At 38.1% G+C, this 25,346-nt stretch overlaps 2 protein-coding genes across 2 annotated transcripts in view; one reads left to right on the top strand and one right to left on the bottom strand.

Annotated features, from left to right (window-relative positions):
* Window positions 1-4,337, bottom strand: part of AP3S1 (adaptor related protein complex 3 subunit sigma 1) — a 70,450-nt gene extending 66,113 nt beyond the window's left edge. Inside the window, 2 exon segments of the mRNA XM_024120724.3 lie at window positions 4,027-4,219; window positions 4,221-4,337. Coding sequence (XP_023976492.1) covers window positions 4,027-4,219; window positions 4,221-4,318 — 291 coding nt within the window. The 5' untranslated portion in view covers window positions 4,319-4,337.
* A 51-nt stretch (window positions 4,338-4,388) lies between these two features.
* ATG12 (autophagy related 12) lies at window positions 4,389-25,299 on the top strand. Its single transcript, XM_007118374.3, has 4 exons — window positions 4,389-4,762; window positions 12,985-13,121; window positions 23,413-23,475; window positions 24,138-25,299. Exons 1-4 carry the CDS (start codon window positions 4,600-4,602, stop codon window positions 24,195-24,197), a joined length of 423 nt encoding a protein of 140 aa, XP_007118436.1. The 5' UTR covers window positions 4,389-4,599; the 3' UTR covers window positions 24,198-25,299.
* Window positions 25,300-25,346: the final 47 nt, after the last annotated feature.

The following is a 25,346-nucleotide window of genomic DNA, read 5'->3' as shown; positions in this document are numbered from 1 at the left end:
TATAACTGATTCACTTTGTTGTAAAGCAGAAACTAACACACCATTGTAAAGCAATTATACTCCAATAAAGATGTTAAAAAAAAAAAAAGTGGATGCATTCTGAGTCCACCCTTGAAATCTTAACGTCTGACTCTAGCAGAATGAATCAAAAACTTCAGTTTAGAAAAACTGGTGTGATTTCGTATGTCCCTCACATAACAGCAGGTTGGAGGCACAATCAAACCTAAAAATCTATTACAGCGGGAACTGGAAATCTGTACTATTAAAGGGTAAAGATGAACATATAAATTGTTGTATCATGAGGGAGGATAAATAAGAAATGGAAATCCAATGCAGTAAGGGAAACTGGTTGACAAATGGTTAGAAGATGAACATATAAATTGTTGTATCATGAGGGAGGATAAATAAGAAATGGAAATCCAATGCAGTAAGGGAAAACTGGTTGACAAATGGTTAAACAGTTTTCAAACTCCTCAGTGTCAAATCATTATAGTTGGACTCAAACCTCAGCATCCTATCAGAGTACAGAACTGGTATCCCAGCCACACACCTAGATATCCCTTAATAAATTAAACTAAAAACTGGCAATATTATTGGATATCTACTTCTTAAAGACTTCTTTCAACTAGAAACAGTTGCAGTTACAGCTATTTCATCATTACTTCTGTCCTAAAGGCATGGATTCTTAAAACTTCTAGTTAATAAAGGACTGAATTTTAAGAGTTGGAAGGGGGACTTCCCTGGTGGCACAGTTGTTAAGAATCCGCCTGCCAATGCAGGGGACACGGGTTCGAGTCCTGGTCTGGGAAGATCCCACATGCCACAGAGCAACTAAGTCCATGCACCACAACTACCGAGCCTGTGCTCCAGAGCCCGTGAGCCACAACTACTGAGCCCGCACGCTGCAACTACTGAGCCCACACGTTGCAACTACTGAAGCCTGCACGCCTAGAGCCCACGCTCCTCAACAAGAGAAGCCACCGCAATGAGAAGCCTGCACACAGCAACGAAGAGTAGCCCCCGCTCACTGCAACTAGAGAAAACCAGAGGCAGCAATGAAGACAAATGCAGCCAAAAAAAGAGAGTTGGAAGGAACCTTAGGAAATCATTTCTAATCCACACTCCATCTCAAGCTAGGAAACTCTGACAAATGCATTTAGCAAAGACGTATGGAGTTCTTTATATTCAACGCTGAATGTTGATTGCTGGAGGTAACACAAATATATCTAAAACCTGATACCTTCCTTTAAGGAATCTATAGGATGCCCCAAGGAATTCTGGGATGTGAAATAGAATATTGTACCATAGTAAAGATAAAAATAAAATCCTAAGAACCAAGAGAAGTCTTTAAGCAAGATAAAAGGATTCAGTGGATGCTTAAGTGATGTTTGAGTTAAGCCTGGACTCGACATTTGGCAGTCGAAGGGAAGGACATTCCAGGCAGTGAGAACAGAATAAACTCTGATGCCCTGTACATACAGACTTCATTTCCAACTCCTCTTTCCTTATATAGTCTGCTTTTGCCAGGCCAGTCATCTTGGCACCTATTCTTCCAATAAGACAGGCTCTTCAAACAGGCATTCCCTCCTCAGGGCCTTTGCATCTGCTGCTCCCTCTGCCTTGAAGGAACTTCCCCCAGATACCTGCAAGGCTGGCTTTCTCACCTCCTTCAAGTCTTTGGTCAAATATCACTTTCTCAGTGAAAACTTACCTGACTATCCTATTTTAAAGTGTCATCCTTGCATCCCCTATCACCCTTCCCTGCTCTATTTTTCCCACAGCACTTATTATTATCCGGCATGGTATATATTCTACTTATTAGCTTTGCCTATGCTCCTGCTGAAAGAGCAGAAGTTATCTGTTTGTTCACCTCCAAATTTTAAAACACTGCCTGCACATGGTAGGCATGACATCAACATTTGCTGACAAACAAATGGAAGAAAGAGTGAATAAATGAATTGACTGAATGAAAAAGATTTCTGCCCTCAAACAGGTTATCATCTATCAGAGAAAGCAAATATATAAAGAAATTATCTTAAATTATTCCTGAATGACAAAAATAAATACACAGTTGGCAAAACTCAGTTTACAAAAGACCAATAGCAGTTCCAAGCATCCCCACTTCCACACGTCCAGCAACCACTAGATTCTTCTTTTTTACATCTCTTAGCTCCCTGGCCCGCCCCGGTAACACTGTCATGTAGCAATGACCAAAAATGACACCAGAGCTGCCACTGCTGCAACAACTGTCTCTTCCCACATTAACCTTCATTGCTACCTACTAAGTAAAGGTAAAAGATATTTCTGTTGCCATCGTTGGACAAGAGAAAGATGTATTCCCGGATTTCCAAATTCAATACATTTTTCTGTACATGGTTAAATTCTACACTACAGAAGTGGTTACATTGCTATTACAGATTAGCCACGAAACCTTCTACTTTGAATAGTGCTTAGTTATTAAGTGGAGATATGGAAAAACACATTTTAAAATTGTTTCACTATTGGAACACACTGTTTCTATACCGCAAATGGATGGCACAGGCAAAATGGCTAAAAGAAAGATTCCTTCAATAAAGGCTAGTACAGTACTATATTTTAGGCAAATGGGTAACAATGTAAAGTCAAGGGGATTTTTTCCACTCAGAAGAATCAACTAGAATTTTATCCTGGATTAAAGAATGATGTAGAATTTTTAGAGCATTAGTATTTAAATTATGCTACACTAAAACCAAACAGGAGTAGTAGAAAATATTCTTTATCGCCAGCAAAAGCAAAACTACGTAAGGAAATGAGGAATGAGCTCAAGATTTCTCACTTCAGCTAACACCTCCACAGGCTGCATTATCATTTTAGGCAAAGTGACATTTCACATTTAATTTTTAACGGCAGGAATGATTTCCATCTGGGATTTATCTGCATAAAAGTGTTAGCCTTGGCACACTTTCAGTATTTAACTGAAAGCTCATTTTTTCGCTCTAAGCAAAATGCCCAACACTACGCAATAGGTATTATCTCTACATTAATCCCACCACTGAGAGACTAATATTGTGTTCTACATAGTGGTGAATTTTGCCCTCAGATAAGCACATCTGTCTGTAACCCTCCTTCAAACACTGATAAATTACATATCTTCACTACCTTAAAACCTTCTGCATTTTTCAACAATATTTACACTTCTAAATGAGTTTAACAGATATTACTATTCTTCGTAAGGAGAAAGAAAAACTATAAATTAGGGCAAACTCCCTAACGTAGAAAAATGCCAAACCAGCCGCTGAAATGGTAACTTTCAGGTATAGCATCACAGTTCTAACTGGTCAAACTACAATCCTCGCCAGTTATTGCAGGAGTAGATAAATTGCAGCCACTGGGGGAAAAGCCATATAAAAACCTTAGGTCTTCACTTATCTTTTTCGTTAAAAAGGAGACACCTGAAAGTCACAGGGGCAGTAGATCCCGTAAGGCAACCTACTGGAGAGACTGTACTGAGCGTGCACGTCTCCCAACGAAGGAAACCAAAGTTCCTGCGTGACGACAGGATGGCAGCGAAAAACAGTAGCCCATCCGTCCACAGGAGAAGAGAAAGAAGTCCACTGGGAAAGGCTGGGAGTCACGGAGGTGGGGCTCCGAGACCTACCGGCTCCGCGCCGTCTCCCTCGGCTGCTAACAGAAGCCGCGGGCTGCAGATCGGCGAGAGCGCCGGGTGGGCTCGCGGGTGCAGGGGGGCTGCGGCTGACCGACTGGTTTCGGCCCCGCACCAGGAAGTCTCCAGGGCCTCGCCCGCGCAGCCGGGAAGCCACCCAGCCCACAGACAGGCGGAGGAGCCACCTGGGCAGAGCCACGTCGGAGGAAGGGAGCGCGGCGGGAGGTGGGCACCCGGCACACCCACCGGGAGGCTGACAGCCCGAAGCGCGAGACGGCCGGGGCGCGAGAAGGGCCGCGGCGCGCTTGAGGGGGTCGCCCTGAGGGCGCTGCCGGCCGCCAACGACCCCCCCTAGCCCGAATCGGCGGCAGCGGGGTACTCACGTAGGGCTGGTAGAACTTGGAGAGCCGCGGCTTCCCGTGGTTGTTAAAGATGAGGATCGCCTTGATCATGGCTGAGCCGGGCCAACCGGGTGGGAGCTGGGGGCCAGGGCGGGGGCGGGCGCGCGAGCCTCGCCTCGGGATCTCGCTGGCTATCCTTCCCCACCCGCCCCCTCCCGCACAGGCGCGCGCGCGCGCGTCCCGGAGCTGCGGGGCAGGGCTTGGATAGGGCGGGGTCTGGGCGGGGTCCGCACGGAGGGAAGCGGAAACAGCTCCAGGTCGGAGCTCGAAGCATAAGGGCGCTTGCGCACCCGGCGGCTCACGGGGACGTTGCCTACCGACCTTTTCCGGAAACTTGCTGTTGTGGGGGGCGGAGAAACAGTAGCTGGTCTATCAGCGGTCAGGGGACTGCAACAGGTTCGACGCAGAGGACCAACCTGCAATTCCGACTTTCAGTGGTGGGTTGGGTTCTCCCCGCCCCTACTCCGGCGCCTCCCTAGCGCCGCTCTCCGGCGCAAAGCCCGCCCTCTGTATGCCCCGAGCCCCCACTTCCGCCCTCACTTCCCTCCAAGCAAGATGGCTGAGGAGCCGGAGTCTGCGCTTCAGCTCTCTCCCTCAATTGCTGCTGAAGGTGAAGGACCCACCGAGGTCTCCCCAGAAACAGCCACTCCGGAGCCCCCTTCTTCCGCTGCAGTCTCTCCGGGAACAGAGGAACCTGCCGGTGACACCAAGAAGAAAAGTAATTTTCAGAGCAGTTTCACTCTGGGCAGAGGCGGGAGGTTGAGGTTGTCTTCGAATAGGGATGGCGGCTAATAAAGAAGCAAAATTTAGAGGAGGGCCGCTTCCAGACGAGGTTTTTGACCAGTCAGGAGAGAGGAAGTATACTTTTCAGCTTTTAAGACGTTTGAGTTAAGTGCCTTGAAAGAAAGCTATCTCTGGACGCGCCTTCGCGGTGTGGTACCGAGTTTTTTAATGTCACGGCATTTATTACGCTGTACTCTCATCTTCCTTTGAAATGACCAGACTGAGAGCTCTTTGAAGGTGGGCACTCTGTGGGATCTTGATAGCTCCAGTTACTTAACGCGGGATCTAATTATTTGAATGATTATTTTAGCTGATAAGGATGGTCTGTGGCAAATCTGAATTAGAATCCACACCTTCCGACTAGGTCGCTGTTTTTTTATACCAAATGCGTGTGAATTCATACCTTGGACCAAAAAACTGGGGTTTTACCCAGTATGAAGACTGCTAAGGGAAAACTAAAGGCAGAGGCATCGCCTTTTTTTAAAAAAAAAACACCGTTTTGGAATCTTTGTAAATGAATCATTTCGTTGCTTGAACTGGACCCTTTATTGCTTGAGAATTAGTTCGCCATTGTAAAATACAGTAATTCCTAAGTGGAGCACTCTATGTAGAAAATCAGGAATTCGTTTTTCTCATGTTGTGCTCAGTGATCTCATGCCCTTTCATCCATCTTCACTTTCTGCTGCTGTGGAGGATAAATGTCTCTCCCAGCACTGTCCCCCTTTTAAGTCAGACTGCCTCTACATTTGGGGGAAATCTTTTCTGTCATTTCCACATTATTCACCAATAGATTAAAAAAAAAACTATAATTATTTCTGTAGGTAACCACTAGACTCGTTCTTCAGATGAATCCCATGAGTTTTAGAGATTCTTTTTCTTTTTTATTGGAGTATAGTTGGTTAACAGTGTTGTGTTAATTTCTGCTGTACAGCGAAGTGAATCAGTAGTGTTGTTCCCTTTTTTCCCTTGCAATTTACTATAAGCAGAAACAGACTTTCAAAGAGTTTGTCTTAATATCTAGCAGTTTTAGTCAACAGTTAACTACGTACTTGACCCTGGAGATTGCTGTGTAATACTGTGGCTAAAAAATAAGGCCCACATTCCCAGATATGGCCTGAGGTTATATGGCATGTTTTCTTGAGTCTGCACAATTTATGATTTTTAATTATCATTTAAAAATCGAATTTTCATCTTCTGCCTCCTGTGAGCATTTGAGTTAGCCTCTGTGATGGAAAACTTACTTTCTAGCTATTTAATGTCTACCCTGAAGTTGTCATCCTTTTCTGAGGACCTTTTCTCATGGAAAAAGCTTAAATATTTCATATGCTCAACCTTTGGTTTAATCTACATATTACTGAAGCAGACCGAGCTTGTTAGTTATGGCGGCACCTTAGGATCACCTGAGGGAGCTTTTAAACATAGCAGTGCCGAGGCCCTATTTCCAGAAGATTCTGATTTAATTGATGTAGACATCTGTATTCTTATACATGTTCCCCCAGTTGAGTCTCCTGTGTAGCTAGAGTGGAGAACTACAAGCAAATCACCTTTAGAATTAAAAAAAGTAATAATAAAGTACAGCTATAATTATAATAAATATTTTTCCTTCTCTAGCTTCTTGCTCTCGCTCTCTTCTTCAGTAGTACAACTCACTATTTTCTTCCTCACTTTCTTGCAATGCCCAGTTGCAGTTGACTGATTGATAGCCCCAGGGGATTGAAGGAACAGGGACAGGGAGGTATGGAAGGTGAGTTAACCAAAATCTCCTTAGTTATCTCCCAGTTCATCTCTTTTGCTTAGATAACTGAGGGTAGGATTACTAAATGGAAGAAGGAAGATAAACTTTAGTAGGAAGATAAACTGTGTATTACGTGTTCTAGATGGCTTCATTCCAGGGGTAAACTTCAGTAAATTGATCTCAGTAACCTCATTGGGACCCAATTTTTAATACCAAGGAATGGGACAGGAAGGATGTAATAGAATAGAGTTGACTTTAGGGGGCAGCAGAACACCTCTGCTTTCAGTGTTTCGTTTGATTGTGGATGTCTTTTAAAAAAAAATTTTAAATTGAAGTATAGTTAATTTACAATGTTGTGTTAGTTTCAAGCGTATGGCAAAGTAATTCAGTTGTACATATATGTATATTTTCTTAATCAGATTCTTTTCCATTATACGTTATTACAAGATAGTATAGTTCTCTGTGCTATAAGCAGGTCCTTGTTTACCTATTTTATATATAGCAGTGTGTATATATAAATACCAAACTCCTAATCTATCCCCCCATTCCCCCTATAAGTTTGTTTTCTGTTTGTGACTCTATTTCTGTTTTTTAAATAAGTTCATTTGTACCGTTTTTTAGATTCCACATATAAGTAATATCATATGGTAATTGTTTTTCTCTGACTTCATTTAATATGATGATCTCTAGGTCCATCCATGTTGCTGCCAGTGGCATTATTTCCTTCTTTTTATGGCTGAATGATATTCCACATCCTCTTTACCCATTCATCTGTCGATGGACACTTAGGTTTCTTCCATGCCTCGGCTATTGTAAATAGTACTGCTATGAACATTCGGGTGCATATATCTTTTTGATCATGGTTTTCTCCAGATATATGCCCAGGAGTGGGATTGCAGGGTTTTATGGTAACTCTATTTTTAGTTTTTAGTTTTTTAAGGAACCTCCATACTGTTCTCCATAGTGGCTGCAATTTACATTCCCACCAACAGCATAGGAGGCTTCCTTTTTCTCCACACCCTCTCCGATGTTTATTATTTGTAGACTTTTTAATGATGGCCATTCTGACTGGTGTGAGGTGATATTCATTGTAATTTTGATTTGCATTTCTCTAATAATTAAAAATATTGAGCATCTTTCATGTGTCTTTTGGCTGTCTGTATGTCTTCTTAGGAGAAATGTCTATTTAGGACTTCTGCCCATTTTTTGTTTGGGTTGTTTTTTTTTTATATTAAGCTGTAAGAGCTCTTTGTATATTTTGGAAATTAATCCCTTGTCTGTTGCATCATTTGCAAATATTTTCCCCCAGTCTTTTCCTTTTGTTTATGGTTTCTTTCACTGTGCCAAAGCCTTTAACTTTCATTAGGTACCATTTGTTTACACTTGCTTTTATTTCCATTACTGTAGGACACTAATCCAAAAAAATATTGCTGCAATTTATGTCAAAGAGTGATCTGCCTGTGTTTTCCTCTAGAAATTTTATAGTATCTGGTCTTACATTTAGGTCTTTAATATATTCTGAGTTTATTTTTGTGTATGGTGTTAGTGAATGTTCTAATTTCATTCTTTTACATGTAGCTGTCCAGGTTTCCCAGTACCACCTACTGAAGACACTGTCTTTTCTCCATTTTATATTCTTGTCCCCTTTGTAGTAGATTGCTTGACTGTAAGTGCGTTGGGTTTATTTCTGGGCTCTCTGTCCTGTTCCATTGATCTGTGTATCTGTTTTTGTGCCAATACCGTACTGTTTTGATGACTGTAGCTTCACAGTATAGTCTGAAGGCAGGGAGTATGATTCCTCCAGCTCTGTTCTTCTTTCTCAAGATTGTTTTGCCTATTCAAGGTCTTTTATGTTTCCATATAAAATTTAAAAATATTTGTTTTAGTTCTGTGAAAAATGTCATTGGAAATTTTGTAGAGATTATGTTGAATATGTAGATTGCCTTGGGTAGCATAGGCATTTTAAGAACACTGATTATTCCAATCCAAGAACACTGTATATCTTTCTATCTGTTTGTGTTGTCTTCAATTTCTTTCATCAGTGTCTTACAGTTTTTGGAATACAGGTCTTTTGCCTCCTTAGGTATGTTTATTCCTAGGTAGTTTATTCTTTTTCATGCAATGGTAAATGAGATTATTTCCTTAATTTCTCTTTCTGATGTTTTGTTGTTAGTGTATAGAAATGCAACAGATGGCACTTCCCTGGCGGTCCAGTGGTTAAGACTCTGCGCTCCCATTGCAGGAGCACAAGTTCGATCCCTGGCCAGGGAACTAAGATCCCGCATCCCTCACAGTGCAGCCTTAAAAAAAAAAAAAGGAAATGCAACAGATTACTGTACATTAATTTTGTGTCGAACAACTTAACCAAATTCATTGAAGAGCTCTAGTAGTTTTGTATCACATTGATTGATTTGCAGATATTGAAAACTCCTTACATCCCTGAGATAAATCCCACTTGATCATGATGTGTGATCCTTTTCATGTATTGCAGGGATCAGTTTGCTAGTATTTTGTTGAGGATTTTTGCATCTATGTTCATTGGTGATACTGGCCTACAATTTTCTTTTTTTGTGATGTCTTTTTCTGGTTTTGGTATCAGGGTGATGATGGCCTCATAGAATGAGTTAGAAAGTGTTCCTTCCTCTGAAATTTTTTGGAATAGTTTCAGAAGGATACATGTTAATTCTTCTCTAAGTATTTGGTAGAATTCACCTGTGAAGCCATCTGGTCCTGGACTTCTGTTTATTGGCAGTTTTTAAATTACTGATTCAATTTTAATATTGGTAATTGGGCTGTTCATATTTTCTATTCCTTCCTGGTTCAGTCTTGGAAGATTGTAGCTTTCTAAGAATTTGTCCATTTCTTCTAGGTTGTCCATTTTATTGGCATACAGTTATCTCTTATGATCCTTTGTATTTCTGTGCTGTCTGTTGTAACTTCTACTTTTTCATTTCTGATTTTATTTATTTGGGCCCTCTCCCTTTTTTCTTGATGAGTCTGACTAAAGGTTTATCAATTTTGTTTATCTTTTCAAAGAAACAGGTTTTAGTTTCTTTGATCTTTTCTGTTGTTTTCTTCGTCTCTGTTTCATTTATTTCTGCTCTAACCTTTATGATTTCTTTCCTCCTACTAACTTTGGGTTTTGTTTGTTCTTCTTTCTCTAGTTGCTTTAGATGTAAAGTTGAGTTGTCTGAGATTTTTCTTGTTTCCTGAGGTAAGCTTGTATCACTATGAACTTTCCTTTTAGAACTGCTTTTGCTGTGTTCCACAGGTTTTAGATCATTGTGTGTTTGTTTTCATTTGTCTCTGGGTATTTTTAATTACCTCTTTGATTTCTTCGTGAGCCATTGGTTGTTTAGTAGCATATTGTTTAGCTTCCACATGTTTGTGTTTTTTGCAGTTTTTTTCTAGTAGTTGATCTCTAGCCTTGTAATGTGGTAGGAAAAGATGCTTGATATGAATTCAGTTTTCTTAAATTTACCAAGGCTAGCTTTGTGTTGCAGCATGTGATCTATCCTAGAGAATGTTCCATGTGTACTTGAAAAGAATGTGTATTCTGCTGCTTTTGGTTGGAATGCTCTATAACTATCAGTTAAGACTATCTAACCTAATGTGTCATTTAAGGCCTGTATTTCCTTATTGATTTTCTGTCTGGGTAATCTGTCCATTGATTTAAGTGGGGTGTTAAAGTCCCCCACTGTTGTTGTGTTACTGTCAGTTACTCCTTTTATGTCTGTTAACATTTGCCTTATATATTGAGGTGCTCCTGTGTTGGGTGCATATATATTTAAAATTGTTGTATCTTCTTCGATTGATCCTTTCATTATTATATAGTGTCCTTCTTTGTCTCTTATAACAGTCTTTATTTAAAAGTCTATTTTGTCTGATATAAATATTGCAACTGCGGCCTTCTTTGGAGTTCCATTTGTGTGGAATACATTTTTCCATCTCCACACTTTCTGTCTATATGTGTGTCTAGATCCGAAATGTGTCTCTGGTAGGCAGCAAATATATGGGTCTTGTTTTTGTATCCATTCAGCCAGTCTGTCTTTGGTTGGAGCATTTAGTCCGTTTTCACTTAAGGTAATTATCGATATGTATGTTCCTATTGCCATTTTGTTAATTATTTTGGATTTATCTTTGTAGGTCTTTTTCCCTTTTCTTCTTTTGTTCTCTTCTCTTGTGATTTGATGACTGTCTTTAGTATTATGTTTGGATTCGTTTTTCTTTTTTGTGTGTGTATCTATTATAGATTTTTGTTTTGCAGTTAACACGAGGTTTTTGTATAGGAGCCTATATCTGTACGTGCTTGTTTTAAGTTGCTGATCTCTTAATTTCAAATGCACTTTAGATACCCTGCATTTGTACTCTTCTCCTGTCACGATTACTGTTTTGATATTATATTTTACATCTAATTGTTTTGTGTATCCTTTAACCGACTATTATGGATATAGATGATTTTACGATTTTTGTCTTTTAATTTCCCTACTAGTTTTGTGCGTGAGTGATTTCCTGCCTTTATTATGTTTGCCTTTACCGGTGAGCTTTTCCGTATCATAATTTTCTCATTTCTAGTTGTGGCCTTTTATTTTCCACCTACAGAAGTTCTTTTAGCTTTTGTTATAAAGCTGGTTTGCTGGTGCTGAATTCTTCTAGCTTCTGCTTGTCTGTAAAGCTTTTGATTTCTCCATCAAATCTGAACAAGAGCCTTGGTGGGTAGTGTTCTTGGTTGTAAGTTTTTCTCTTTCATCACTTTAAGTATATCATGCCACTCCCTTCTGACATGAAGAGTTTCTGCTGAAAAATCAGCTGATAGCCTAATGGGAGTTCCCTTGTGTATTGCTTTTGATATTTTCTCTTTACCTTTAATTTTCGTCATTTTGATTACAATGTGTCATGGTGTATTTCTCTGTGGGTCAATCCTGTATGAGACTCTCTGCACTTCTGGACTTGGGTGACTGTTTGCTTCCCTAGGTTAGGGAAATTTTCAGCTATTATCTCTTCAAGTATTTTCTCAGGCCCGATCTCTCTCTTCTCCTTCTGGGATATAATGTGAATATTACCACATTTGATGTTGTCCCAGAAGTCTCTTAAACTGTCCTCATTTCTTTTCATTCTATTTTCTTTATTCTGTTTGATGGCAGTGATTTACAGTATTTTGTCAGAAGAACTGATACATTCTTTTGCCTCATTTAGTTTAATGTTGATTCCTTCTAGTGCACTTTTCTCTTCAGTTATTTTTCAATTCCATTTCGTTGTTCTTTACATTTTCTAATTCTTTTTAATGAAGTAACTTCAGGAGACAGATTCATAGTTTTTCTGTTTACATCTTTGTATTTTGAATTATTGAAACCTTTGATTTCTCAGAAACCTTTTTGGCCCCTAGTTTTTGTATTTTCTTTTTAATAACTTTTATTGTTTTCCTTTATTTAAAAGTTTATTGTAGAAAACTTGGTGGTTACAAAAAGCACAAGTAAAATCAAGTGATTATCACCTATAATACCCCTACTGGGAAATATCATTTTGGTGCATATTCCACATTTATGTGAATATGTGCCTGTGATGGTTTTAATGAAATTGAAATCTTATGCTGCTTTATATTTAGTATTTTTTGATAATTTTTTCATACTATTAAATATGCTTTTATAGTATCTTTAATGGCAGCTTAATTATCTTAAGGTTTAATAAGTTATAATCTGGTACTGTTCTAAATATTTTATATGTATTCACTTAATCTTCATAACAGTCTTATCAGGTTGCTGCTATTATCCTCATTTTACAAGTGAAGAAACTGTGGTACAGAGAGATTAAAGAGCTTATCTAGATATATGTGTACATACCTAGCGAGTGGCAGAGCCAGGATTTTGAACCCAGGGAGTTCAGAGTGTGTGCTTTATATCTTTTCTACAGTATATACATCCTACCACAGAGTATAATATCCTTTACTTAACCAATCTCCTCTAAATACCTTTGTTGGAAATTTAGGTTTACCTTTTTTTTTCAATAAAAATAAATGTTTTGATGAAGGTGAAATTCTTCTAAGTGAATCTTTTCATATCTTCCATTTATCATCTCAGGCATACCTCCAGTATCATAAATACATAAACTGTATGTTGATTGAAAGTTTAAGTTTTCTGAAGCCTTTTATATCACATTCTCTTTAGATGTTTCAGTGTACTTGTCAGTATAGTTTACCATTGAACAACATGGGTTTGAACTAAGCAGCTCTACTTACACATGGACTGTTGTCAGTAAATACGTACTAGAATACTACATAATCCATTGTAGGTTGAATCCGCGATGCAGAACTGTGGATCCAGAGGGCTGAGTGTAAAGTTATAGGCGGATTTTCGACTGTGTGGACATTGATGCCCCTAATTCCTGTTTGATTGTGTCAACTGTATTTTTTTTTTCCTTTACAGTTGACATCCTGCTAAAGGCTGTGGGAGACACTCCTATAATGAAAACAAAGAAATGGGCTGTAGAGCGAACCCGAACCATCCAAGGACTCATTGACTTCATCAAAAAGTTCCTTAAACTGGTGGCTTCAGAACAGTTGGTAAGAAAACAATGGTGATCATTTCCCTACAAAAATTCACAAAACATTTGTCTCTCAGTGTTCAAGGGGGATTTCAGGAGCACCCTTTGCAGATGCTCAGTTTCCTTATATAAAATGGCATATTTGCGTATAATCTGTACACATTCTCCCTTATACTTTAAATCATTTCTAGGTCATTTATGATACCTAACAATGTAAATGCTACATAAATAGTTGCTGGTACATGGGTTTTTGGAACTTTCTGGAATTTTTTTCTCCAAATATTTTCCATCACATTTGGATGAATCTGAGGGAGGATGCAGAACCCATGGATATGGAGGGGGTACTGTAGTTCCTAGGCAACAATGAATAACTGTTGTATATAGAAATACATATGGAGCCAAATATGTTACTTCAGTAATGTCCTTTTATTTCTTTTGTTAGTGGAATTTCTGTGCTTTATTGAAGGATTCTCTGGAGAACCCTGAAAAGAAAATTTTAGATTTGCTTTTAAATGTGGACTGATTTTTTTTTTTTTAACCTACTGTATTGGTTGTTTTCCTCAAAAAGTCACTGAATGCCCATGCAGAAAGATCTATCATAGAATATCAGTACAGAAGGTTTTGGGGTTTTCTTTGTTTTGGTGTTAATGTTGCTTCCTTCCCATTCTTCTCAAGGTAATCAATATATCTTTGCCATGTGCTGTGGAAGAACTAAGAGGTATACAGTTGACCCTTGAACAACATGAGTTTGAACTGCGGCAGTCCACTTATCTGTGGATTTTTTTCAGTAAATACATACTATACTACTACACAACCTGCAGTTGGTTGAATCTGCCTTGTATACACAGATTTTTGACTGCAGTGTGGGCGCCCCAACCCCCTCATTTTTAAGGTTCAGGTGTACTTATTTCATATTATGATACGTGTTAAGCATTTCACGGTGAGTTGTTAGGATTAAAAATTTAAATGCCACAGGTTTTTAATTTGGTATTTGGCCACAGAAATTTAAATGTCTACATGTATTTGACATTTTGTCACATGTTATGTTAATATGTAGAACGCCTTTATCTTCAAACCACCATCTTGGTCATTGTTAACTCAGGTAATGTATATGTGGATAGATAATTGAAGAATCACTAAGTATTTTTTAAATACAGTTATGTGTAAGGATTGGGAAGGGCTATAGTTGCTTGTGAACACAGGAGTGAGAACTGGTAGAATGAATGAAATGATTATTTATGAAAGTGAGATGTGTTGGAATTTATTTCTTTTTGTCAATGAAGAGGAGGAAACTGCTCTGATCTAAGATTTTGGTGGTAAGTAGCTTTCACAAAAGTGTCATGTCATGGGTGCAAAAGTAAGTGCAAGATAGGTTAATCACTAGAAGTTATTTGAGGTAAGGATAGCATAGAACCAGGGATTCCTCCAAAGGAAGTTGTAAGGGAAAAGTGATGGGGATTTTTGAGTTTTACAGGTGAACATCTCTGTGATCACTAGGAATGAGAAAAGATCTGTTTTATAAGAGTGCTGTATAGAATTTAATTAAATTTCAGAGATGGGCAAGAATATTATAGTGTCATCCACTTGCATATGGTAGCTAAAACCTGAGGAGCAGAGGACCTTGCCTAGAGTCCAAGTTTAAATGGAAAAGTTAGGGTAATGAGGACATACACTTAAGAGAAATGAGCAGAGGTTATCTCTACTAACGGTATACCATGAAGAGTTGGAGAGGTAGGTAACCAGAGGAGTACCAAGTAATTAAAGCATTACTTTTAGAAATTTATGGATAGAAGAAGAGGTGAAAGAATGCTGTGTCCTATGGTAATGTTAGAGTTTTGACATTTTGTATTGCTTATATTCAGTAATCTGAAAGGACTTGGTTGATGTCTATATTAGGTTGAACTATGTAAAACTGCCATCAATCATTTTAACCAAAAAAACTCAGCAGTTTCATATGGTCCAACTTTAAACCTTTGTAGCAAATCTGATTATCTCTTCCCATTTAAGCAATAGGAAACATAAACAGCAGTAGTCTTTTTGTCACTTTTCTAGATTAAACTAGAACTCACGTCTTCTGGCTTCATAGAGCTGTACCCTACATTATTTTCACAAAATAAATGTCAAAAGAAAAAGTAATGCTGGGGATTCTGGGAAGATAGCAGTGGTGTCAGAAGGCATGAATTCCCACAAAAATATAGTCAACTAGAAAGCAAAACCAAAACCCCATGATCAGTATACTTATAACACAACTTAGATGACAGGTATTCTGAAACCTAAGATTCAAGTTGGTGGGAATACCCACCAATGACCACAGGATCTGCGTCCTATTAGCAAATGTGCTGAAAAAAATAAACAGTAGTATTGGCATCTGGTAGCACTGAGAAAGGGAGAACCTGGAAATAGCTAACAGGTATTCACTGGAAAGTACAGTGGGCCAATTTAAGAATAGTAGCTGAAATTGAGAGCGTTTGATACTCTCCAATAGCAGGTGATTACAATATATCTGCACTAAGGAGGACTTAAGGGACTGGAGCAGTCTAGCCCCTGAGAACTCTGAAAACAGACTCAGGCTCCCTTCCAAGACAAGATCCGACACTGAGGAGGAACTTCTGGAAGTGAAACACATTTAAGCAGGGAAAGGAAGGAAAAAGAAGGACCAGGTCAAAATGTAGGGGAACAACCTGGAAAGCTCAGAAAGCAGACCTCCGGGACTTCCCTGGTGGCGCAGTGGTTAAGAATCCGCCTGCCAGTGTGAGGGACATGGGTTTGAGCCCTGGTCCGGGAAGATCCCACATGCCGCAGAGCACCTAAGCCCATGCTCCACAACTACTGAGCCTGCGCTCTAGAGCCTGTGAGCCACAACTACTGAGGCCGCGCGCCACAACTACTGAAGCCTGCGTGCCTAGAGCCTGTACTCCGCAACTAGAGAAAGCCCACGTGCAGCAACGAAGACCCAGTGCAGCCATAAATAAATAAAATGTTAATTGTTAAAAAAAAGAAAGAAAGAAAGCAGACCTCCATATTGTTCAACATTATACAAAAAACAACAGTAGAGGGAGCTCTGTGGAGTTAGAAAAACTAAACTAACCCATTTCATTCTAAAAGTTGAAGAAAACTGATTTCATATACAAGTAAGCAGCAGAGAAGTATCAAGGTCAGATCCTGCACAGTGTTATAAGGAGGCAAAATAAAGGACAGAGTAACATCCCTAAAGACAATGAAAGCATAGAGAAAAATGTGCCTACAAGCAGGTCAGTAACTGATTTATTTTGTCAAAACGGGTGTCAAAAGAAAGATGATACAAAACACGAAAGTACAACATAAATCAGCAATAGTAAAACTCGAAGGGAAGAGCTCAGGAAAAGAATTACAGATTGAAAGTTATTTCAGAAATGGAGACTAAACTAGATGGAATATAAGAGCAAATAAACAACAGGTAATGGCTAAAGAAAAATAGAAGGAAAAAAAATTTTCAAAATCAAAAAGATATACCTAGGAATAAACATACCTAAGGAGGTAAAAGACCTATACTCTGAAAACTATAAGAAACCGATGAAAGAAATTGAAGACAACACAAACAGAAAGATATACTGTGTTCTTGGATTGGAGTAATCAGTGTTCTTAAAATGACTATGCTACCCAAGGCAATCTACAGATTCAATGCAATCTGTGTTAAATTTCCAATGGCATTTTTCACAGAACTAAAACAAATATTTTTAAATTTTGTATGGAAACATAAAGACCCTGAATAGCCAAAACAATCTTGAGAAAGAAGAACAGAGCTGGAAGAATCACACTCCCTGCCTTCAGACTATACTGTGAAGCTACAGTCATCAAAACAGTACGGTGTTGCACAAAAACAGATACACAGATCAACGGAACAGGATAGAGAGCCCAGAAATAAACCCAACGCGCTTACGGTCAAGCAATCTACTACAAAGGGGACAAGAATATAAAATGGAGAAAAGACAGTGTCTTCAGTAGGTGGTGCTGGGAAACCTGGACAGCTACATGTAAAAGAATGAAATTAGAACATTCACTAACACCATAGACAAAAATAAATTCAAAATATATTAAAAACCGAAATGTAAGACTGGATACTATAAAATTCCTAGAGGAAAACATAGGCAGATCACTCTTTGACATAACTTACAACAATATTTTTTTGGGTCAGTCTTCTAGAATAAAGGAAATAAAAGCAAAAACAAACAAATGGGACCTAATTAAACTTAAAAGCTTTTGCATAGCAAAGGAAACCATCCACAAAACAAAAATACACCCTACTGAATGGGAGAATATATTTGCAAATGGTATGACCAATAAGGGATTAATATCCAACATATATAAACAGCTCATACAACTCAACATCAAAAAAACAAACAACCCAATTGTAAGGTGGGCAGAAGAACTGAAAAGACATTTTTCCAAAGAGGAAGTGCAGATGGCCAACAGGCACATGAAAAGATCGTCAACATCAATAATCATCAGGGAAATGCAAATCAGAACCACAGTGAGATATCACCTCACACCTGTCAGAATGGCTGTCATCAAAAAGAACACAAATAACAAATGTTGGCAAGGATGTGGAGAAAAGGGAACCCTTGTATACTGTTGGTAGGAATGTAAATTGGTGCAGCCACTGTGGAAAACAATATGGAGGTTTCTCAAAAAACTAAAGATAGAACTACCTTATGACCCAGCAATTCCACTCCTGGGTATACATCTGAAGAAAACAAAAACACTTGTTTGAAAAGATACATGCACCCCTGTGTTCATAGCAGCATTATTTACAGCTGCCAAGATGTGGAAGCAACCTAAGTATCCTTCAACAGATAAATGGATAGAAGGTGTGTACACACACACACACACACACACACACACACACACAAAAAAAAATTAAATTACGCTGAGAACTCTGAAAACAGACTCAGGCTCCCTTCCAAGACAAGATCCGACACTGAGGAGGAACTTCTGGAAGTGAAACACATTTAAGCAGGGAAAGGAAGGAAAAAGAAGGACCAGGTCAAAATGTAGAGGAACAACCTGGAAAGCTCAGAAAGCAGACCTCCGGGACTTCCCTGGTGGTGCAGTGGTTAAGAATCCGCCTGCCAGTGTGAGGGACATGGGTTTGAGCCCTGGTCCGGGAAGATCCCACATGCCGCAGAGCACCTAAGCCCATGCTCCACAACTACTGAGCCTGCGCTCTAGAGCCTGTGAGCCACAACTACTGAGGCCGCGCGCCACAACTACTGAAGCCTGCGTGCCTAGAGCCTGTACTCCGCAACTAGAGAAAGCCCACGTGCAGCAACGAAGACCCAGTGCAGCCATAAATAAATAAAATGTTAATTGTTAAAAAAAAGAAAGAAAGAAAGCAGACCTCCATATTGTTCAACATTATACAAAAAACAACAGTAGAGGGAGCTCTGTGGAGTTAGAAAAACTAAACTAACCCATTTCATTCTAAAAGTTGAAGAAAACTGATTTCATATACAAGTAAGCAGCAGAGAAGTATCAAGGTCAGATCCTGCACAGTGTTATAAGGAGGCAAAATAAAGGACAGAGTAACATCCCTAAAGACAATGAAAGCATAGAGAAAAATGTGCCTACAAGCAGGTCAGTAACTGATTTATTTTGTCAAAACGGGTGTCAAAAGAAAGATGATACAAAACACGAAAGTACAACATAAATCAGCAGTAGTAAAACTCGAAGGGAAGAGCTCAGGAAAAGAATTACAGATTAAAAGTTATTTCAGAAATGGAGACTAAACTAGATGGAATATAAGAGCAAATAAACAACAGGTAATGGCTAAAGAAAAATAGAAGGAAAAAAAATTTTCAAAATCAAAAAGATATACCTAGGAATAAACATACCTAAGGAGGTAAAAGACCTATACTCTGAAAACTATAAGAAACCGATGAAAGAAATTGAAGACAACACAAACAGAAAGATATACTGTGTTCTTGGATTGGAGTAATCAGTGTTCTTAAAATGACTATGCTACCCAAGGCAATCTACAGATTCAATGCAATCTGTGTTAAATTTCCAATGGCATTTTTCACAGAACTAAAACAAATATTTTTAAATTTTGTATGGAAACATAAAGACCCTGAATAGCCAAAACAATCTTGAGAAAGAAGAACAGAGCTGGAAGAATCACACTCCCTGCCTTCAGACTATACTGTGAAGCTACAGTCATCAAAACAGTACGGTGTTGCACAAAAACAGATACACAGATCAACGGAACAGGATAGAGAGCCCAGAAATAAACCCAACGCGCTTACGGTCAAGCAATCTACTACAAAGGGGACAAGAATATAAAATGGAGAAAAGACAGTGTCTTCAGTAGGTGGTACTGGGAAACCTGGACAGCTACATGTAAAAGAATGAAATTAGAACATTCACTAACACCATAGACAAAAATAAATTCAAAATATATTAAAAACCGAAATGTAAGACTGGATACTATAAAATTCCTAGAGGAAAACATAGGCAGATCACTCTTTGACATAACTTACAACAATATTTTTTTGGGTCAGTCTTCTAGAATAAAGGAAATAAAAGCAAAAACAAACAAATGGGACCTAATTAAACTTAAAAGCTTTTGCATAGCAAAGGAAACCATCCACAAAACAAAAATACACCCTACTGAATGGGAGAATATATTTGCAAATGGTATGACCAATAAGGGATTAATATCCAACATATATAAACAGCTCATACAACTCAACATCAAAAAAACAAACAACCCAATTGTAAGGTGGGCAGAAGAACTGAAAAGACATTTTTCCAAAGAGGAAGTGCAGATGGCCAACAGGCACATGAAAAGATCGTCAACATCAATAATCATCAGGGAAATGCAAATCAGAACCACAGTGAGATATCACCTCACACCTGTCAGAATGGCTGTCATCAAAAAGAACACAAATAACAAATGTTGGCAAGGATGTGGAGAAAAGGGAACCCTTGTATACTGTTGGTAGGAATGTAAATTGGTGCAGCCACTGTGGAAAACAATATGGAGGTTTCTCAAAAAACTAAAGATAGAACTACCTTATGACCCAGCAATTCCACTCCTGGGTATACATCTGAAGAAAACAAAAACACTTGTTTGAAAAGATACATGCACCCCTGTGTTCATAGCAGCATTATTTACAGCTGCCAAGATGTGGAAGCAACCTAAGTATCCTTCAACAGATAAATGGATAGAAGGTGTGTACACACACACACACACACACACACACACACACACACACACACAATGGAATACTACTCAACCATAAAAAAGAAAGAAATTTTGCCATTTGCAGCAACATAGATGGACTTGGAGGGCATTATGCTAAGTGAAATGAGTTAGAGAAAGACAAATACTGTATGATATAACTTTACACAGAATCTAAAAAATACAACAAACTAGTGAATATAACAAAAAAGCAGACTCAGAGATATAGGAAACAAACTAGTGGTTTCCAGTTTGGAGATGGGGGGACAATATGGGGGTGGAGGAGTGGGATATACAGACTGCAAGATGCAAGATAGGCTGAAGGATGTGTTGTACAACATCGGGGACATAGCCAGTATTTACTAATAACTGTAAATGGAAAGTAACCTTTAAAATTGTATAAGAATTTTTTCAACTTAAAAAAAAAAACGTTAAACAGCATCTGGTTGCTCAGGCTCGGGGATGGGACGGCGGGTAGAATGAAAAGTTAAAAGAATTTGAGAAAATGACAAATACTGAGTATGAACAAAGGAGAGTAAACATAGAAATAGGAGTCCCCGAAGAAGAAAACCAAAGCAAAGGAACAAAACAAATACTTAAAATTATAATTCAAGGGAAATTTCTTCTAAAAAGATTTGAAACTACATATTAAAAAAATGTACCAAGATCCTGAGAATACCAACCCAGTGTAATAATCACCGAGACACATTCTGGTAAGATTACTGGATGTTAAATAAAAAGAAAAATCCTTTGGACATCTAGGGGAAAAAGGACATGACCTAGGAAATTAGGTTACCATCAAAGTTGACCAGCAAAGATACAAAGAAAGTGTGAGATAAGGATTTTATATACTACAAAACTGACTTTTAATCAGGGCACAAAACTGTTAGCAGTGTGCAAGAACTCAAGAGAATGCTCTTCCCATGAACCCTCCCTACAAAATCTCAAGTTTATAACAACCAAAATAACTAAAGAGACATCTGTATAAAGACTGGTGATTTTAAAACAAATCATTATTCTTTAAAATTTTATCCTCCTAAGCTCTAGCATTTAGCTAAAGATTGTATTTTGAAATTTTTACCTCCATGGAACTTCCATTTAAACTACCTTAATTGCTTTTTTTTTAAATTAAAGTCACTTTCAGTTGCTAACTCCTGTTACAGAATTACATTAAGTTCTTATAGTTCTCTACTGTGTCTGCTGTACTGTCCCCTCAACACTCAACATCTTTTGTTTCTTTTGCCTGCGGAGTCCTAATTATTACTCTCTGCACCTACTTAAGTCCTAATTTGTTCCTCAATTTTTTCTTCCAGAAAGCCTCTCCTGACCAAAAGGCTAGGCTAAACTAATGCCCCATCTTTGTGCTACAGACCTTGTCAGATGCATTTTCCCCATCTATATTCTTATCTATTCAGGTATGTTTGCTTATTGAGGGGAGAGATCATATTAATCTTCATAATTCCACACCTTGTGCATTTCCTAGCACATAATAGACACTCAGGGATTGTTTGCTGAAATAAACTAAATTGTTGTCCAGAGACCTTTTCCTAATTTAAAATGTTCCAAATGTTCACTCATAGTTAAACTGTCAGGAACTAAACACAAATTGTTATATCCTTGTCACAGGAAATTCACATTAAAATGCACACTGATTTCTGTTGTTTCTGAAATTATGTTAGAACCTTACTCAGCCTTAATAATGAGTTGATATTTCAGCATGAACTATTTTAAAATAATTTAATAAGTCTAACTAATATCTATTGAGTACATATATCAAGCACTTAACAGTTGATGTGTATACACTTGATGTGTGCTGTCTCATTTTATTTTTCCCAGCAGCTTCAAGAAGTATATGTCCTGTTAATTTCTGTATTTACAAACAAGGACACAGTTTAAGAAAAGTTATTTGTATTTATAGCTGGAATTCAAACCTAGATCTCAGTAGAGCCCCTACTCTTAATTACCACACTGTATTGCCTGAAGGAGAAATATAAGTGATATTTATTCTTGTTCTAGCTGGTGTCCCAAATAGTATCTATCAGCCAACTATTCTGATAGATTTTTTTTTTTTTTGCGGTACGCAGGCCTCTCACTGCTGTGGCCTCTCCCGTTGGGGAGCACAGGCTCCAGACCCACAGGCTCAGCGGCCATGGCTCACGGGCCCAGCCGCTCCGCGGCATGTGGGATCCTCCCGGACCGGGGTACGAACCCGTGTATCCCCTGCATCGGCAGGCGGACTCTCAACCACTGCGCCACCAGGGAAGCCCCATCTGATAGATATTTTTAAGGTCTATGTGAAGCCCAGGAAATTTGTCTTAAAATTTGATTGTAGACAAGGAAAATTGAATATGTTAACCTGCAAATAATGTTTTGTTTTCTAAAAAGAAAACTATCAGAAGTCACTTTGACACTGTGATCTTTTGTTTCAGTATCTTCAGGAATTTTTTAAGTACTAAAAATGTTTTAGTAGAAACAGACTAAACTGAAACATTGAACAATGAATCCTTTAAGAAACAATGTTGTAAGGACATTAGGTTTCAATTATGCTACATTTTTGCTACTTCATTTGGCTGCAAGTGACTTTACAGTGGTCTCACCCAGCCTGAAATTCAGTACTTCTGAGAGTTTTCAGAGGTGGTAATGGTCAAAATAATCCAACCCTGCATGTCATTTACTCAAGAAAAATGCACCAACTATCTCAATTATTAGATGTTTTTATTTGAGGCTGTTTGTGTAAAATTTTGTTAGGAGAAATTCTGTCTTTAATTATAAATAAATGAGAAAATTGATATTTTTACTAATGTAATTTCTTGGATAAACTTTCAAAAGCTGTTTGTAAAAACAAAAGTTTCTTAGTTATAAAAAGCTGGGAACAAAAATTCTGTTATTCCTCCAGAGGAAAGACATGCTCTTCATAAAGATCTCACTAATTGACTAATTTATGAGAATTAGAAAGAAGGGGTTTAGGGAAGCTTTCTTCAGTTCTGAAGACAAACAATTTGAAGTAGCTGGCTGATTGGCACCCAGAAAAATGCAGATTAATCTGGATACCATTAAAAATGAATCACCATAATTTTCTTCTTTCTTGCAGTTTATTTATGTGAATCAGTCCTTTGCCCCCTCCCCAGACCAGGAAGTTGGAACCCTCTATGAGGTAAAACATTACTGCTTTATTTTCTTCATGGAATATGCTCATCTGTGTATAGTATGCTCATTAACTCACATCATTTAAAGAGATGATAAGCCATTCTTAATTGTCTATCAAGAAAAGAGATTACTTTCTTGTTCTCTGTTATATCTCTAACACCTTGAACTTAGTTGAATCTCAATAAATTAAACAGTGATTGAAGAATTAAAGAATGAATAACACAAACAGAAGATGACTATGAAATATGACCAGAAAGTAAGATATCCTTTTTTACCTACATGTAGTATCTTCTACATTGTTTTTATAATCAGTAATCCAGATCTCCCTCCAAGAAATTGAAAAGGAGACTATGTAAGAATGACTTTATTCAGCATTCTTACAGCACCATTCTAGAAAATAGTACATACATTATAGTCAGATGTAGAGAAGGGACAAGGTTAAAATATGTCTGCTTATCTATGCTTAAGGTGCTTAAAGGACAAGTTTTATTAAACATTTATGATTACTAATATGTGTCCAATAGTAGCTTGCATCTGTTGAAAGAACTAGCCTTATAGATACATATACATGTATGAGGATGTTTATGATCAGTATAACATTTTTTTTCTTAGTTTCATCTAAGAATAACAAAAATTGACTTTAATTTATTGCCGTTTTTCTTTTTGTAGTGTTTTGGCAGTGATGGTAAACTGGTCCTGCATTACTGCAAATCTCAGGCATGGGGATGAGCTACAGAGGAAAAGATATTGCTAACTTAAAATGAATCTTCACAAAAGAAACAGCTCTGAAAAGTTTTGATCTTGTGGCAAGAGACTTGTGGATGTGATCTCTTCAGCATGCATCTACTGTGACCCATGTCTATACATTTAAAATATCCACAGAGTAGATGGACTCACAAAAATGTGATTTGTATTAAAACACAAATCAGCATAAAAGATTGACATTAGGGTTTACCCATTACTACAACTATTGCTCCAGAGCTGCCTCCAAAGTGTTGAAAAGGAGACTAAGATTATATAAAGCTGCTTTTGTACCACTTCTCAAAATGACTGAAATTGTTTACTTGAAAAATTAGCACTCTGCTGATTCCCCCCGCTATAAAAGTCAATTTACTAAAGGATTCTTTTGGGGCTTATTCAGGGGAGTGCAATTTGTTTGAGGTATGTGTTTTGCCTTTTCTCATTTACATTTCTATCTACAGTGTTACCTTGTGAAACAAAGTTGCCTTGACCTGCTGGCTTTATTACCTTGCATAGTCCAGTAGAGGGCAACCCAGCTGGCAGAAAGAGTTAGGCAGTTTGGTTTTACCTCTTTGCCAGAAGATAATAGCTATTCCTGCTAATTTCTAGCAAACATCTAGCCAAGAGAGCACACATGTTGACACCCTGGAAGATTGCTTTAGAGAAAATTCGTGGTTTCGGTTTAACTGTTTAATTGGGAAACAAAAGGAATTTTACAAATTTTGGACAAATGAGTCATTAAACTCTTTTCAATCTTATCATTTAATGATTCTTGAGTCCCAGTGGTTATAACTGTGGTATTAAACTCTCTCTTATTTTTACAGTGTCAAAAGCACTCAATGAGTAAACGAGGCAGCATCTTTCAGTTTTTTATAATGTATTTTCCAACTTGAAAATGCTCAAAGAATAATTGGAAAATAGCTAGATTTTATGTGTATTTCATGCCATGACTAAAAGTACCATTTTTTACTGATGCTATTAAACTGATAATTGCTTTAAATAAGATTCAACCTTTTTTCTTCATTCTGTATTGTATTTGTAATGCAGCATTTTTTTAAAAAATTCCAATAAATTGAATGGAATGTTCAAACAGGATCTAAGGTGTATACAGGAATTCTAAGTGTTTATTTTCAAAGG

Source organism: Physeter macrocephalus, chromosome 8 (assembly GCF_002837175.3).
Source record: "Physeter macrocephalus isolate SW-GA chromosome 8, ASM283717v5, whole genome shotgun sequence".
Classification (NCBI taxonomy): Eukaryota; Metazoa; Chordata; class Mammalia; order Artiodactyla; family Physeteridae; genus Physeter; species Physeter macrocephalus.
Note: the sequence above shows the minus strand (reverse complement) of the source record. Positions and strands in the feature narration are given on the sequence as shown.

Coding starts and splice junctions, on each gene's coding strand:
- ATG12 (XM_007118374.3), top strand. CDS start 4,600: ATGGCTGAGGAGCCGGAGTCTGCGCTTCAGCTCTCTCCCTCAATTGCT. Junction 13,122..23,412: donor TGGTGGCTTCAGAACAGTTG/GTAAGAAAACAA, acceptor TCTTTCTTGCAG/TTTATTTATGTGAATCAGTC. Junction 23,476..24,137: donor AAGTTGGAACCCTCTATGAG/GTAAAACATTAC, acceptor TTCTTTTTGTAG/TGTTTTGGCAGTGATGGTAA.